Source organism: Vicia villosa, linkage group LG2, assembly GCF_029867415.1.
Source record: "Vicia villosa cultivar HV-30 ecotype Madison, WI linkage group LG2, Vvil1.0, whole genome shotgun sequence".
Classification (NCBI taxonomy): domain Eukaryota; kingdom Viridiplantae; phylum Streptophyta; class Magnoliopsida; order Fabales; family Fabaceae; genus Vicia; species Vicia villosa.
The window spans coordinates 105,607,347-105,625,583 of record NC_081181.1 but is presented as its reverse complement, the minus strand read 5'-3'; the positions used below and the strand labels follow the sequence as shown (position 1 = coordinate 105,625,583).

The following is an 18,237-nucleotide window of genomic DNA, read 5'->3' as shown; positions in this document are numbered from 1 at the left end:
ATAATTAAAGTTTTATTATTTTGTAGTGGACAAAAAGTATGATAGTTAGAGAATTTCTTCTTGAAAGTAGTAGGCTTTAGAGAGAAAAATTGAAAACAGAGTTACTATTAAAAAACCTAGTTTGGGCTCTAATGCCTAACAGAGAAAATATTTTACGTACTTAATGAGTAAGATTTGCATGCGCTGTGGTAAGAGAAAAACGTGGATCCCAAGGCAACGGGTTTATAAATAAATAACAGCAAATCGATTTCGATCATCGCATCCTCATCATTAAACCCTATCAATCCAAATTTCCTTTTTTCCTCAAACTTCCATTATGGCCGCCGTAACTCTCGTTGGCCCACCTGAGATTTCCGCTCTCGAATCAAACCCTAACCCCACCACCGCAACTCAATCCATCACCACCGCTGAAACCACCGTCACCACTACTCCCATAACCACTAACGAGGGTTTCATCCATCGAATGTTAGCAAACCAACAACCGCCAATGGGGTTAACCGAGAATCTGTCACCAACGTTTCTCTCAACTGGTAACCCCTGTCTCGACTTTTTCTTCCATGTTGTTCCTGACACTCACCCTGAGACACTCGTAGAGATACTCCAACTAGCTTGGTCCCATAACCCACTCACCACCCTCAAACTTGTCTGTAACCTCCGCGGTGTTCGTGGTACCGGCAAGTCCGATCGCGAAGGCTTTTATGACTCCGTTCTCTGGCTTCACCAACATCACCCCAAAACCCTAGCTTCCAATGTTCCTTCCCTCGCTGACTTTGGTTACTTCAAAGATCTCCCTGAAATCCTTTACCGTCTTCTAGAAGGTTCGCAGATTCGTGACATCCAAAAGGGAGAGTGGACTCAAAGGAAATTTGGATCCAAATACAAGCGTTCATCAGCATGTTATTATTGTCACAGAAAAACAAAGAAGAAACCAACCAAAAACAACGGCTGGAAAGGTACCGCGAAAGACTCTTTGATGACTGAAGAGGTGGCGGCCAGAGCTAAGGCTGAGAAAGAAACCGCTCATGCTTTGAAGGAGGAGAAGAAGATTGCATTGGCTAAGAAGCTGGTTGAACGTTACAATAGTGACTCCAATTTCCGATCACTTCACGATGCTATATCTGATCATTTTGCGGATTGCTTGAAGAAAGATCTCGAGTTTTTGAAATCTGGGTCGTCCATAAAAATCAGTCTTGCTGCTAAATGGTGTCCTTCGGTTGACTCTTCCTTTGATAGGTCAACGCTTTTGTGTGAGAGCATTGCAAAGAAGATCTTCCCTAGGGAGGAGTATGAGGGTGTGGAGGAGGCTCATTATGCTTATAGGGTTCGTGATCGCTTGAGGAAGGATGTGTTGGTGCCCTTGAGGAAGGTCTTGGAGTTGCCTGAGGTGTTTATTGGGGCTAATCAATGGAATTTGCTTCCTTACAATAGGGTTGCTTCAGTGGCCATGCAGTTATATAAGGAGAAGTTTTTGAAGCATGATAAGGAGAGGTTTGAGAAGTACTTGGAAGATGTGAAAGACGGGAAGACTACTATTGCAGCCGGTGCTTTGCTTCCCCATAATATTATAGGGTCTTTGGGGGATGAAGATGGTGGAGAAGTGGCTGAATTGCAGTGGAAGAGAATGGTTGATGATCTCCTAAAAAAAGGAAAGATGAGGAATTGTATTGCTGTGTGTGATGTGTCTGGAAGTATGGAAGGGATCCCTATGGAGGTGTCTGTTGCATTGGGATTGTTGGTTTCTGAATTGAGTGAGGAACCTTGGAAAGGGAAGGTTATTACTTTCAGTGCCGAGCCTCAGCTTCATTTGATTGAGGGGGATAATCTCATGTCCAAAACAGAATTTGTGAGTAACATGGATTTTGGAATCAACACTGATTTCCAGAAGGTGTTTGACCGAATATTGGATGTGGCTGTAAATGGGAAACTCAAGGAGGAACAGATGATTAAGAGGATATTTGTATTCAGTGACATGGAGTTTGATCAAGCTTCTGCAAACTCTTGGGAGACAGATTACCAAGCAATCACTAGGAAGTATAAAGAGAAAGGGTATGGTTCTGCCGTGCCTCAAATAGTTTTTTGGAATCTGAGAGACTCGAGGGCAACCCCGGTGCCAGCCACTCAGAAAGGAGTGGCGCTGGTGAGTGGATTTTCTAAGAATCTGCTGACGTTGTTCTTGGATAATGAAGGTGATATAAGCCCTGTAGAAGCCATGGAAGCTGCCATCGCTGGCCCGGAGTATCAGAAACTAGTTGTGGTGGATTAGATTTCTTCTGTAGTTAGTAGTGTTCTATATAGTGCAACAGCTTTAAACAATGTCATTGATAACGTTCCTTTAACTTTGTATCAGCTGGAGTATCAGTTTCTTAGTGATAAATTTTGCAACAAATAAAAAATTAGCAATACTTGCATACCGTTTTTTATAAGCTGTTCTACTGTTTTCTAATTATAAATTTGATGTGTATTATATTGTCCATGACCTGCAAGTCACTGTTAAATAATACTAACCGTCTCTTCTATCATTGTTTTCCTGGTTTATAATTCAACCATGGTGGGTGGAATCATATCCAGTGTGATGATTCTAATGCCTTATAGTCAAGGCATTAGATCTCGATTACAAATGACTACAAGTACAAAATGTCCAAAAATAACACAAGTGTTTTAACTTATTGTCCCTTAGAAATTGATGCATCTTAGTGTATGAAATTATATACGTGGCATCAAACAAACTCTCTTGTTTCATCTGAATTAGATGTTAGTATAGATTAGGAGTATAGATTAGTATAGATCTTAGATATTGATTTATTTTGCAATAACTATTTTAATAAAAATGCAACTAAGGGTGCGTTTGATTTGCAAAATGAGAAGTACTGGACAGAATAGTACTAGACAATTTTTTTCTCAATTTTTCTTAATATTTCTTAATATGTTTATGCATCAGAGAAAATAATATGATTTTTACTATAATATTATTTCTTGATATATAAAATATTAATATTTATGAATCAAAATATTAAATTATAAAAATATTAAATTATAAAAAGGAGGGAAAAAGGATAAAGAGATAAATGTTTTTACTTTGTCGTTTTAATATATTTATGAAGCAGATAAAATAATTTAATTTTTAACTATAATACTTTTTATTGTTATATAAAATATTGATATTTATGAATCAAAATATTAAATATTGAGAAGAAAAGAAAAATGACAAATAATTCCTTTTCTCTACTTTGTTTGATATGTCGATGAACGGAATAAAAATAATACAATGTTATTATAACATTATTGATTTATAAAATATTAATATTATATTTATGAATTAAAATATTAAATAATGAGAAAGAGGGTGAAAAAAATATATGATATTTTGATGTTTTTTTAATAATTTGTACCTAGGATAAAAAGTTGTCCCATGGTTTAGTGAGGGACAAGAAATCATAGTTTTGTCCTGTCCCTTATCATTTATTTTGTCCAGTACCATAATTAATTTATGCATCAAACAAGGTACAAAGAAAGTTGTCCGGTCCAGTATCATATTTATTAACAAATCAAACGCACCCAGTGGCGGATCTTACCTAAAATATTAGGGGGGGCGACAAGAATTAACTAAAATATTATAATTGCAATTTACTAAAATTTTATAAAACTCAAATACAATTTTTTCAAATATTTAAAATAACTTCAACAAAAAATAGAAATAGAGTATATAAAAGGAGATATCCAACCTCAAATTAAAGTACCGCCTTCCGCTCTTTTAAAGACTTGAATTCATCAATAATTGAATCAGTGCTGAAGTGGTCAACTATTTCTTTTTCAATGTAAAGCATCATATTGTCAGCAAGAAATTCATCCTCCATTTTATTGCGCAATCTTGTCTTGATTATCTTCATTGCTGAGAACGATCTTTCTGTAGTAGCTGTAGAAACCGGAAGAGTTAAGATAAGACGGATTAGTCGATCAATCAAATAATATGTATCCGCCTTCCCTGTCTTTTTTAGAGCTTCACACAATTCAGACATAGTTGACAAGCAATTTAAATCTGGATGACCAACAACATCAAGATGAAAGTGTTGAAGTTGATATCTCAAACTAATTTTCTCATGCTCACTAAAATCCATAGGATAGAACTTATTTACAAGAGCACATATATTATTCATATCAAATGCTTTGTAAATATCCTTAGGAACCAAACTGTTGCTTAGACTTAAAAGCTCCATTGTTTGCTCACAAAATCTATGATTTAATTCCTGTAGTTGTTGATCAATTGTAACACAAAAGAGATTCACTCTAAAATGTTGACCCACTGTGATGTGATCCATTTGATGACGTGCACGACCATCACGCTCTATATAAACAGCATTACAATCAGGGGAATCAATATCATGTTCTTCACAAAACAATATCACATCTTTCAATAAATCATCCCACCCATCATCTCTCAACTTTTGAATTAATGTCTTTGTAGTGGAGACCAACTGCATAGCATTAAGTATATCTTGAGATTTCTGTTGTAAAGCTTGACACAAACGATCTGTAATTCCCATAAGCTCTCTCATCATGTGCAAAATTAATGTGAACTCAAATGATTTCATAAACTTATAAGCAGCATTAGCATCCCCACGTGTCGCATAACTTCTTCCATTTTTTCTAATATCATTAAGAACCACACAAGTTGGATTATGCAAATCTATCATACTACGAACAGAAGAGAAATGTGAGCTCCAACGTGTATCTCCGGCTCGTTTCAAAGTGCCAATCTGATTTTGTCCTTTACCGCTATCAAGCTCACCAATCTCTAGCAAATTTGAAATCTCCTCTAATATGGCATCTTGCAATTCATCATGGCGCTTACTAGAGGAACATACAACATTGACAATAAAAGTCAAGTGTGAAAAGAAATCATGAACAGTAAAAACTTCTCTTGAAGCAGCAACCAAAGCAAGTTGTAATCTATGTGCAAAACAATGTATGTAATAGGCATAAGGACAATCCTTGAGAAATAGTGCCTGCAATCCATTCCACTCCCCTCTCATATTACTTGCACCATCATACCCCTGCCCACGAATATCTGAAACATTTAGACCATGTCGAGAAAGAACATCACAAATTGCATTTTTAAGAGTGATCGCCATAGTGTCTTTAACATGCACAAGCTCAAAAAATCGTTCTTGAATACACCCATTTTTATCCACAAACCTCAAGATAATAGCCATTTGCTCCCTCAAAGATTCATCACGCGATTCATCAACAATTATGCAAAATTTAGAATCCCCAATCTCTTCTCGAATATAACTTTTCGCTTTACTAGACATGATATGCAAAATTTCCTTTTGAATTGAATGAGAGGTATACTTTGAATTATATGGAGCATTCTCTAATACAACTTTTGCAAGTTCATCATTGTATGATGCTAAGAGTTTTACCATTTCAAGAAAGTTACCTCTATTTTTCGATCCAAGTGATTCATCATGGCCTCTAAAAGAACAAGCTTGAAATGCGAGCCAACGAATAGAATCAATAGAGCTCTTGAGACGAAGTCTATTTTGGATGACTTGATCGGCACACTGCACATTAAGAACATTTCTGATGTGAATTGATTGATTGAACAAGTCTTGAGAAGATTTCAAAGCATTATTGTGAGGGGAACAAGGACTATCTCCAATATGAATAAGAAAAGCACATTTCTTTCCGGAATTGACCTTTCTCCATGCTTTAAATCCCTTTCTAGTAAAGACGTCAGCTCCAGGATGCCCACTTGGTTTTTTACAAAACAAGTAACAAAGTAAACAATAAGCAGCATCATTAGTTGGAGAATACTCTAGCCATGAAGGGAACATTTTAAACCAAGATGCTTGAAATCGTCTTGGATATTTATCTCCATTAAGAGGATACTTTTCTAATTGGCATTGATAGGGACCCCAATTAAGATAAGCTCTTCGAACTTCATCTCTTTGATTTACTGGATATTCCCAAATTTGGAGACGTTTACCGGGATCACGTTCTAAACAATTGATATCAAATTCTTCCATGGTGACTTTTTGAATCTTGCGAGGTTGATCATTTGGTTGAACTTGAATTGTTTGATCATCGAAAGCTCGCTCCTCAAGTGTCGATGTTGAAGCTATACAATTTTCATTTTCATCGGAAATTTTCCTTTTGAAAAATGCATCGATTTTCTTATGTTTGACCATTATATAGCTCCTAAAAAATACACAAATAATCAATCTCACTTTTTAAATAATCAATCACACATTCACACTTAAATTAAATATAATAAAATCTAAAAATCAAACTAAAATTTAATTTAGCATTTAAAATATCAAACATTAAATTTATAGTTTATAGGTAGAAAACACATCATCTCATAAAACCAATTTAGAATTGAAATAATTAAAGTAAATCAGGAAGAAATATTTTGTTTGTTCATGAAAGTAAAAGATAACACAAACTTAACTTTAAATGCAAAAGCTTAAAGCCATGAATAAGCCATGAAAAAAGTTGTCACTGTTTGTTCATGAATGAAGAAGACTTTATAATAAGAATATCAGTGAACGAACCGTAAATAAAGCTCAAGTTGTAGTTGTTTTCGAAGTCGAAGATGTTGTCGAAGTCGAAGTCGAAACCGTAAACAAAGACAAAGTCGAAGCTGTTGAAGTGGTTGTCGAAGTCGAAGCTGTTGTTGTCGAACTCGAAACCGCTGTCACTGTTGAAGCTGTGAACAAACAATTTTTTTATCGTCGTCGCCGTAGAAATAATTGATAGCTTTGCTTGGTTTTTAATTTGTGGAAAAGGAAGAAAAGAAAAAGTTTTGCAGAAACTATAGTTTAGAAGTTTCTTTGGAAGATGAAGATGTAACAGTGCCGTGTATAAGTTGTAGCTTATGGAACTGTGCAAAATAAAAATTAAAAATTTGAACTGTTAACTTAGATAGAGTGTTAGACTATTAGTGTAATAATAGCTACTAGTACTTCAAAGTTTTGTTTTTTATTTGTTCAAAGAGATAGAGTGTTAGACTATTAGTGTAATAATAGCTACTACTTCAAAGTTTTGTTTTTTATTTGTTTCTAACCCACCTTGTTTACGTTATTAAATTTTTTTTTTTTTTTAAAAGTGAGGGGTGCAGCTGCACCTACCCGCACCCCTATAGATCCGCCACTGAACGCACCCTAAGTGTCAAAATGGTTTTAATTCAATTTAAAACAAATTTAGAAATAGTTTGTATTATAAACTATTATAAATCAATTTTAAAACCAAATTTTTATAATTTAATAAAAAGTATTTGTTTTTAAATTAAAAAAAAATCATTTGCAGATTATTTTTTTCAAAAAAAAAAAGTCTTTTTCAAGACAAAAATATTTAATTTTGATTTTTTTTAATTTTTGAAATAAAAAATATTTTTTTTATAATTTTTTTATTTTCGATATCTTAAGATCCTCTTAACAACAAGCACACACTAAATAAAATATCACGTCTAGAATTTGTTAGAAAAAGCAAGGAAACTATCATACATATGTACAACTTCTGGCAAATTTTGGTGCTGCTTTCCTCTTTACTCAAATTGTAAGTTGGATACATAAGAGTTGTCATGATTTTGCAGTCATCCAACTTAAACTTCTTCAGAAATTCCTTTGTATACTTTGTTTGATGAACATAAACTCCATCTTTGTACTGATTGATTTGAATTCCAAGAAAGAATTTCAATTCTCCCATCATGCTCATCTCAAATTCAACTGCATAGTCTTGGAAAATTCCTTGCAAAGAGTGACATTAGTAGAAACAAAAATAATATCATCTACATATACCTGAACAATCAAGATTGCATTTTTCAGTGTCTTTTTGAATAGTATAGTGTTCACTTGACCCTTTTTAAAACCATTTTCTAACATAAAATTGCACAGTCTTTTATACTAAGCTTTAGGAGCTTGTTTGAGTTCATAGAGAGATTTCTTAAGTTTAAAAACATATTCTGGAAGTTGTTTGACACACACTTCTTGAGAAATCACACTTAAAAATATACTATTAACATCCACTTGATATAAGATACTATTATGATTAGTAGCATAGGAAAGGAGTAGTCCGATTGCCTTTAACCTTGCAATCGGTGCAAAGGTTTCAGAGAAATCTATACCTTTTTGCTGACTATAGCCTTGAGCTACAAGTCTAGATTTATTCCTTACCACTTCTCCTTGCTCATGGAGCTTGTTTTTGAAAACCTATTTTGTTCTAATAATTTTCTTCTGACGAGGTTTGGGTATCAGATCCCAAACGTAATTCCTCTGAAATTGGTTCATCTCTTATTGAATTTCTACAATCCATACATCATCTAATAGTACTTGATCAATGGAAGTAGGTTCGATCATGGAAATAAGTTCCAACATGGAATCTTCTTCTCTGAAGACAGATCTTGTCTTCTTAAGACTATTCTTATTTTTATTTATCAACTCTTCTAGATGAGAAGACTTGTACCAGAGGGTCTTCTTGGATTGAGTTTCTAATTGAGAACCATCATGAGCTTGTTCAGTTGTTTCTTCATCAAGATGAGCTTCAGAAGTTGGATAAGCTTCTACACAACCATCTTCTGATGATTGAACAACTTCTGAGCACATAACTTTTGAAGGTTGAGCAGTTTCTGAACAGTTAACCATTACAGGTTGAGAGACTATGGAATAGCCAGTGCCAGAGGTGACTTCAGATACCTGCAATTCTGCAAAACTTTCAACAAGATCTGACATATTATTGGTTGGCTCTTTGGCATCAAATTTGACATGTATTAACTCTTCAACCATTTTGGTTTCAGAGATATACACTCTGTATGCCTTTGAGCGGTAGAGTATCCTAAGTAGATACCATTTTGATCTTTGGCATCAAATTTCTTTTGATAGACTTTGTTGTTCATAATGTATCGTGTACATCCAAATTGGTGAAAATAAGAGATGCTTAGCTTTCTTCCTTTGAAAAGCTCATATGATGTTTTGCTTAGAATAGGTCTAACATAGATTATGTTATGAACATAACATGCTGTTGATACTGAAATCACTTCTAAACATAACATGTTGTTGATTCTGAATATAAAAAGTTTCAAATAGCTCATTTTCAATTTCTCCTCCATAATCACCTCTAACCTTCAATTTTTTTTGAATCTTTTTCATTTTTTACATGTATGCAGAAGATACTAAACACCTCATATGATTCATCTTTGGATCTAACACTATTACAGAATACACCTTTGGTAACACCTCATATAATCCCTTACTTGCACGGCCTCATGACCCCTCTCATTCCGATGTGGCGACCACCCTAGTCCTATTCGGCATCAGGTGTTACATACGGTGCAACCACCCCTCGCCTTCTTCGGCCTTGGGTATAACATGCCCACCAGCTTCCGCATGGTTCGTCCTCGAACCACGTCGTACTAGGAGAGGTCTGGCTCTGATACAATTTGTAACGACCCAGACTGGTTTCAGGATTATTGACTGACCCCACAAACCAACACGGGTCTTTTCAGCATGCTTTGACCTCACTCACACCCTTTCCGGAAAACTTTCCAGAAGGTCACCCATCCCAATACTACTCCTAGTTAAGCACGCTTAACTGTGGAATTCTTACGAAACGGGCTATCGAAAAGAAGATGCATCTTATCGGTATAGGTAGTACCCATCAATCCTATAAGTTTTCCTTCAACCATCCAGTCCCATACCTGCACGGCCTCATGACCCCTCTCATTTCGATGTGGCTACTACCCTTGCCTTCTTCGGCCTCAGGTGTTACATGCGGTGCAACCATCCCTCGCCTTCTTCGGCCTCGGGTGTTAGAAAACCTGTTTGAAGCATGGAACTTACATTGTAATAGGTTAGGGTTTATGTATTAATTGTAAGTCTCTCTAATATCATTCTTGATAAGAATGTTTTGATGGTGTTGTAAGTTTTGTTATTCATTCATAAGCTGTTAAGTATTGAATGTTTGTATGTCACTTAGTTATCATTGATACATTTATTTAAGTGTGTGTTGCTTGTGTCTAAAGCTGTTATTCTTGATCGAAGTTTTTAAGCAAGATCAAATATTCTTGATTAAGGGGTTCTTAATCTAGTACTACTTGTAATTGAAGATTGAGGTACAGGGTTGTCAATATCAACATCTAGGATTGATGCTGTGAGACATCACCATGGTGATTAGAAGTGAGAGGAGTTTCTCATATCTAGGAGGTTTCTAGGTAGAAGTTGCATTGGGTAGGGATTAAGTGAGAAGTTGTAAACCAGAGGTTGTTTAGCTTCGAATTGATACTACTAATAGTGGATTTCCTTCCTGGCTTGGTAGCCCCAAAGTAGGCGTTGTTATATACCGAACTGGGTTAACAATTCTGTATGTTCAGTTACTTTTCAACATTTTTTTAAATCATGTTTACCTTGTCATTGTATGTTGTTCAAAGATCAATGTCTCGACATCTCTTAAGACATTTGAGATTTGAATACCAAAATTTCAATTGGTACCAAAGCAAGCATCTTGTTCTGTATCTAGGTGAGATTCAAGGAAGATACTTTCTGGTTCAATGGACAGGGAAGGAGGATTTAATATTTAAATCCATGAAAAGCAAGTAATACAGGAAAGTTTATAATATAGGAAAATGTGTAAAGTTATGTTGCTACAAGTAATAGGGAATTCGTGTTGCATTGTAGTATAAAGTGTCTTCATGGACACTTGTCTGTGAAAATTTGGGAGAATTTATTTTTCTCTACAACATGCATGCATGTTCTTGTGTGCAGCATATGGGTGAACCATTATGGTCATTACCCTAAATAAGGAGTGGTGTTATGAGTAATGGTCTTGTCTGAAGATGTCAGCTATGTTGTCTAGGTGATGAGCTCACGTGTCTTTGTGGAGTGTATGTTTAATTTATTTTCAAACCATTGTTTGGTCTTAGGTCAACTGGACTGTGATGCCTGGGTGCAAGAGATGTTAAGGTGTACCTGAAGGTTGCTGAGAAGTTTATGTTTTTGATATGTTCCGCTGCATGTGTATCTAATGGAAAACCTATGATAGTTCATTATGTCTCTAGTGGTGAAAGATTTGAAGTATGTTCTTAGAATACCAACTAAGGGGGGAGAAGCTCCTGATTCCCTTAGCAGGTTTAAAGATTGGTGGATTAGCTTGTAGAGATGTCAAACATAATGTCATGAAATTCATTTGACTGATTGAGAAATTGATTTCTCAATGGTGTAGTGTTTTCAAATTCCTCTAACTAACATGTTTGACATGTTTTTGTTCTGCTGCAAATATCTCTGACTGTGTGGAATCTCTGGTAGCTCCTTTCGTGTCTGGTGCTGAGATGTTAAAAAGGTTGTCCTTATAATACCACTAAGAGAATGGCATTATGATATGGTCTCCTATGAAGGTTTACCCTATGATGTTATAATTTTTGGAAGTTAGCTTCAAGCAGCTTATTAAAGTTTCCAAAGATTCCTGAGGCTCCTTCATGCTAGTCTCTAAAGGATCTATGAAGAAAGGTAAGAGTAATCCTTTTCTTGGTTGTGGACTATGTGAGAGGATCCCTTGGGATGTATCCTATAAATATTTCCATTATTGGTGTTGAAAGGGCTGTATGTCTTAATCAAGGGGTCGTTCTAGCTCTTGGTCTCAGTAGGAGAGTGATTCTGACCCGGGTGTTACTAGGGTGGCTAGAAGATAGACATAGTAAAGAACTTGAGGGTGATCAAGATTTGTTCTACTAGATATTGGAACATCTCATCAGCAAAGTGTGTATAGTCCTGTTGGACAAAGGAATGGTACAATATATGCTTTGAGTGCTAAAAATATATGTGTTGGTCATATATGTTTGGAACTTTCTTCTGAATCTGAAGAACCATCTGGGTTGTGTGTCTAAGGAGTCTCTTCAAAGAAATATGTCTTGGATAAGTGGGTCGGTCAAAGAATGATCATTTTTTATTACTTATTGGATTAGTTTATTTCTGATTCAAATAAGTAGGAATGTAGAGGATGATCTTTAACTTTTAGTAGAGATTTTCTATCTCAACCAGATTCTCTATTTGTATGTAGGTCAAGCTTAAATGTCAAGGACATCCTCTATGCCATCTGGTAACTTCTTTTGATCAAAAGGAGCTAGATTTTTATGATCTTGTGCTTTGGTTATCTTGAGTTAATGGAACATGCTCTGGTGAATTAACTGACCTAGATGGCCACCTGGTGGTGTTCTTAAATAAGATGGAGGGTGTGCACTCAACCTTGAGATCATTATCCTGTTTGTGAGAACATGGAACTCTTGTAGTGGAAACGACACACTCAGGGGAGGGAGATGCATGTAGGTTTAAAGGATAGATCACAAAGACTGTTTCAAGGAATTTTGATCTATGGTTAAACCTTGGAAGGTGATCACCTGCTGGTGTATGATTTATATTTTTCTTGTATATTGAGTACTATGAATTTTGTCTCCAGACCCTTAGTAAATGGTCAAAACCTGTGATCAATAATGATGTCTGAAGGGAGCTTGGAACATCATCTCTGTAATCCTTCTCCAGAGAAGGAGAGTATGTTTGAAGCTCACAATGTGAGGATTGATGTTTAAAGGGTCTGACCATGATGTTGTACTCTTTGGGTATCCTTAATTTCTGAGGGATACTGGGTAGGAAGAAACATGAAGAAAATATTTCTTTCATAAGGTGTGCATGTGGATAATTCCATATCACTTGTGCTTGACATCTTACTCGAGAATGAAGTTGTGTATTTGCATGATGGTTTGGTGAGGATTACCGTAGAAATTGCATGAGGGTTTATTTCTCTCTATCGTATTCTGGTGTGTGTAATATCCTGAAGAAGCTACAGAGGATGTACTCCATTAAGATGTTCTTGTATAGATTGAAGGAAGGACTTCTAAGCTTCAAAAGTCATATGTATACGGTGTATATGTTCTTACCATATCTACATTGGTGTGTATGAAGGACTCACTTGTATCAACATTGCTAATAGGAGAAAGGGAGGGGTACCAGATAAAGTGATCTAATTTGTATGTTGATGAAGTGATGAGTTCACCTACTACATAATTTGTTTGTGCTCTTGATAATGACACATTGGTTCAATCCATGTGAAGCAAATTGATTGAATTAAGTATACACATGTCTTTTAGGAGTTCTCTGAGAGACAATTTTTTGAATGGGAGAATTTATTTTTCTCTTCAGTTTTAGGTGTGACTCAATGAAGGTATGATTATAGAATGGGATATGTCACACGTGATGTCTTAATATTTTGGTTTGCTTCACCAAATTCTGGCTAAGAAGAATTTACTTGAGGACCAGTAAGGCATAGTGTTTTTACTTCAGATCATGTGATGCCTCTATAAACAATCTTTTACTTAACTGAAGATGTCTTGAGAATACAAGAGAGGGAAAATAATGTCTAACAAGATGTCAGGATATTGTTCAGGACTTGTGTAATACGGTGGGAGAACTGACTTTTTGTTTTGCTTTTTGCAAAACATGTTGCGGTTAGCAAGAGTCGCCACCGACTTTTATTTTATCCAACTAGGAAAGGTAAAAAAGAACAGGAAAGACCTTTTTAAGGATTTTGAGTTCAGGGGGGAAGGTGTTAGCACCCTTTGTATCCATGGTTATCCATGGGCTCTTAACTGCTTAGCTAACTTTTGTTTAACTTGTTTGATTTGCTTGAAATGTAGTGTGTGTTTAAAAAAATGGTTTGTAAAAGAGTTAACTTTGTAATGATCCTCGTATGAATATATACAAAGTGTTATCTTTAAAGATGTTTTGAAAAGTGTGTTTCTAAAATAATTAACTTTGTAATAGTTCTTGTATGAACGTATACAAAGTATTTTGAAAGATGTTTTAAAAAACATGAGGTGTGAAAAGTATTTGAAGATTTTATTTGTTGTGAGCAAGCAATTAGGAGCTACTTACCCTAAGTTGTAAGGTCTTTCTTGTACTTATGGCTTTTCCTGAGTGATAGTACTATCCATACTATTAGTGGGTAGGTAGTCCTATGCATTGGATGTGAAGGGACAGGCGTAGGGTCATTGTATGGTCATAGAAGGCAACTTGTAAGGATATCTTAGCATTCGAAGGGACGATCATCATTTTCGTAGGCAACTCGAGGGACAAGATCATATTTCGTAGGCAACATCAAAGGGTCATCGAGGGACTATGATCTTTTTATCGAAGGGAATGATGATTTTATTTGTAGGCAACCTTGCTAAGATATCCTCACGTTCGAGGGACTTGACCATATTAATCGAAAGGCATCAAGAGAGGTTCACCCTAAAGGTGCAAGTGTGAGAAGTGTTTGATTTTAGTTACTTAATCTTGATTATGGTTAGCTAACGTTCAGTCAATTAGTCTTGCCATACACACCCTAGTTACTTGCATATATAAGAGTGCGGAAATTAAATTGCGGAAAATAAAGTCCTAAGCTATTACATGGCTTTGGGAGAGATACATAATAGGAGGTGCGGAAAGTAAAGCCCTAATTAAAACTATTACATCCCATATACAATTACATAATTGAAAAACATGCGAAAAGTAAACCTAATTAGCTATTACAAACTCGAAGCAATTACAAAATTAAAAATAATTAAATATGCGAATAAAATCGAAGAATCGAGAAGTGGATGAAGATTAGAAGAGAGAAGAATGGGATGAAATTAGGGTTTTGGAAAAGAAATCCAAAGGTTAAAGTTAAATAAAACCTAATTCTAAATAAAGTAACCTAATTAATTAATTAATTATATACAATCAATTTAATTAAATTAAACCTTAATGACTACTTGATTTTATTTGTCAAATCCTAAAATTTAATCGAGACCTAATTAGGATTAAAAATATGTACAAAATTTAAATCAATTAGAATCCTAAAAAGAACTAATTATTTTTTTGTATTTTTGATGATTAAATGGGAAGAATTAAATTAATAAACCTAATTCTAAATTTAACAAAATTATTTAAATAAAATTTAACAAAATTAGAAGGGAAAAATGAATGTAATAGTTAAAGTCCTAATCCTAATGGTTAAATTTTAATTGGTTAATTTAAATAATTAATAGCTAATTAATTAATTAAAAAGGATAGTTGGAGAAATCAACGCAGTCAACATTGGGCCCGACGTGGTTTGACCAACGAATCAAAAGATACAACAGCGCCACGTAATCACCTTCTTCTTCATTTCATACCTGGAATTTTAGCTACGAGCTTGCTATAGTTTAGCTACGGTTTTTTTTGTAGCAAAAACCTGCAAATGTCCATATTTTGTTTGCAGCCACAAATCAGCTACGATTTAGCTACGTTTTACTCGTAGCTATTTCTGGAAATTTAAAACCTGCAAAAAAATAAAACAAACAAGAGAAAAAAACAACCCAGATCCACTAATTCAGGTGTTGTGAGTTCATTGGTGCAGTTTGTTTGTCATGAAAACGCCAGTACATATGGATACGAAGAACATAGTCGTTCTTGCCCTAACAATTGTGTAATTTGATTCCTACATTAAAACTCACGGCCAAGGGTTCAAAAAAAACTCCAAATAATGCCAGGAACTCAAATATGTGATTATCTTGAATTGAAACAAATTAAAACGCAAGATATAAGAAAATCAAAATATGTATGAAGATGGAGAATATGATATGAGTATCTCAAGTGTTATACGACCCAGTTAAGGATGCATTCTCACTCTTTACTACCTCAGGAGTGGATTAGGATGGTTAGAAGGCTTTGAAACTTGCTAGTAGGAGTGGCACGATTTTGCTCTTATTCTTTGATTTTTCTCAACTTTGAAACCCTATTTTCCTTGCCAATTTTTTTCGTCCCCTTTCATCTGATCATTTTGGTATATTTATAAGGAGTGAATTAGGGTTAATAGAAATTGGAAAGAACCAAATGCTTGAGAAGTTTGAGATTTAATTTGAAATTATATGAAATCTTTCCAAAATTGGCCAATCTCTTTCCAATCATGCACCAACGAAATTTATTTGTCTTCAAGACATTCTTTGGGCCTTTATATGATCCAAAACAAGGCCCCATAATTTAATTCCTTATTTTTGATATTTTACCTAGTTTATTTTGTATTTAAATGAATAAAATTCAAATAAATATAAATAAAAATTACAAAAATATGATAATGAATTTGTAGGTCCTCATTAGATCATATGTATGTTTGAAGTTCAAAACTTAGGTCCATTATCCCAAAAATGCAAAATTGTTCAATTAGGGTTTTGTGCATTTCCCAAAATTTGACCAACTTGTGCAATTCATAACTTCCTCAATTTTCATCATATGAAGGTATTCTAGGATTTTTTGGAAAGCTTAAGATGTCCTCTACAAGCTCCCATTATTTTTATCTCAATTAAGTCTACCATTTTCATGTACCACTCTTTGAGAAAAAGTGTCTTTTTGTTGACTTTCAAAAGGACCTGTAATGTTTTGGCCTATATCTTTCAAATGAAGCATTTTTGGCCAAGTCCTTGGTGGGACAAAGTTGTAGAGAATGAAATTTCCTTCCAAATGAGCTTTTGTTGGACACTTTCTGATGAAGCGTGTGAAAGTTATGCCTGGTCAAATTTAAGTTGACTTTCCTTTTGGAAACCCTAATTTAACAACTTTTGCTTTTGATGATCTTTGAGCTTTTCTTGATGAATCATGGTCAACCCTTGATCAAATGATGAATGTAACCTCAAATACTTGATGTTGACCAAAAATCTTGAAGTTTGACTGTATGTTGACCATAGTTGACTCTTGACCTAGTACAGCCGACTACTGACCATTTGAGCAATTGACTGAGCAATCTTGCACTGTGAGGCTTGAAACTTGGCATGGAGACACTTTGGGACATGTGAGATACCATGAATTCTAATTGAGTCCTTAACAAATCTTTTTCTTATTCACACACTACACTTCAAACATTTTGAAAACAAAAAGTGAGCTAAACAATTAAGAGCCAATGGATAACCATGGATACAAAGGGTGCTTACACCTTCCCTTTGTATAACCTACCCCCCGAACTCAAATTCTTTTTAAGAGGTCTTTTTCTGTTCTTTTACCCTTTATAAATTGGATAAAATAAAAGTCGGTGGCGACTCTTGCTATCCGCAACATTTTTAAAAAGTCAGTTCTCCCACCGTATTACACTGGGCTTTTGGAATCTGTTTAAGTTGTTACAAATGCATAATATTTGGAGAATATTATGCAATCCAATATGACGCTTAATTTAAGGATAAGAGACTTTATCCATTTTTCAAGATGTATTCATAGTTTCTAAAAAAGGAGATTATTTAGGAAACTAATGATTGAAAACCTATTTTTATGGAGAAGATCTCGCAGATATTTAGCAGTCTTTTTGTTGCGGTTTGAAACCCGAATCCAAACCAGATGTGTGCTTTAAATAGAAGGCAACAAACATATTTGAAGCATAAAACTTACATTGTAATAGGTTAAGGCCTGTGTGTTAAGTGTGAGCCTCTCTAATACCATTCTTGATAGAAGAATAGGACTATTTTCATGGTGTTCTAAGTTATGTCATTCATTTATAAGTTGTTAAGTATTAAATGTTTGTGTGTCACTTAGGTATCGTTGATACATTTATCGAAGTGTGTATTGCTTATGTCTCAATCTATCGTTCTTGATCAAAGCTTTTAAGCAAGATCAAGTATTCTTGATTAAGGGGTTCTTAATCTAGTATTGCTTGTAATTGAAGATGTAATTGAAGATTGATGTAAAGGGTTGTCAATATCAGTATCTGGGATTGATGTTGTAACACATCACTTTGGTGATTGAAAGTGAGAGGAGTTTCTCATATCTAGGAGGTTTATAGGTAGAAGTTGCATTGGATAAGAATTAAGTGAGAAGTTATAAACCAAAGGTTATTTATCTTCAAATTGATAATACTAATAGTTGATTTCCTTCCTGTCTTGGTAGCCCCCAGAGTAGGTGTTGTGTACACCGAACTGGGTTAACAATTTTGTATGTTCAGTTACTTTTCAACATTGTTTTAAATCATGTTTACCTTGCCATTGTATGTTGTTCAAAGATCAATGTCTCGACATCCCTTAGTACATCTAAGATTTGAATACCCAAATTTCATATATTACCACGACCATATATCCACTGTAGTCATATCACATTTTCTACACGCATGTTTTTTATTAAGAAACTTTTTATCACGGGTCCTAAAAGAACCATTGTCATATAAGTTGGGTGAAAAGCTTCGAATCCCGACATCAACTTTTTTTTCTTCCAT

At 34.8% G+C, this 18,237-nt stretch overlaps 2 protein-coding genes across 2 annotated transcripts; one reads left to right on the top strand and one right to left on the bottom strand.

Moving 5' to 3' along the window:
* The first annotated feature begins 427 nt into the window (after positions 1 to 427).
* Positions 428 to 2,342, top strand: LOC131646560 (uncharacterized). Its single transcript, XM_058916570.1, has one exon. The coding sequence runs from the start codon at positions 464 to 466 to the stop codon at positions 2,261 to 2,263; it is 1,800 nt and encodes a 599-aa protein (XP_058772553.1). The 5' UTR covers positions 428 to 463; the 3' UTR covers positions 2,264 to 2,342.
* A 1,386-nt stretch (positions 2,343 to 3,728) lies between these two features.
* Positions 3,729 to 6,188, bottom strand: LOC131649734 (uncharacterized). The gene has a single exon (XM_058919493.1). It carries the CDS (start codon positions 6,186 to 6,188, stop codon positions 3,729 to 3,731), a length of 2,460 nt encoding a protein of 819 aa, XP_058775476.1.
* Positions 6,189 to 18,237: the final 12,049 nt, after the last annotated feature.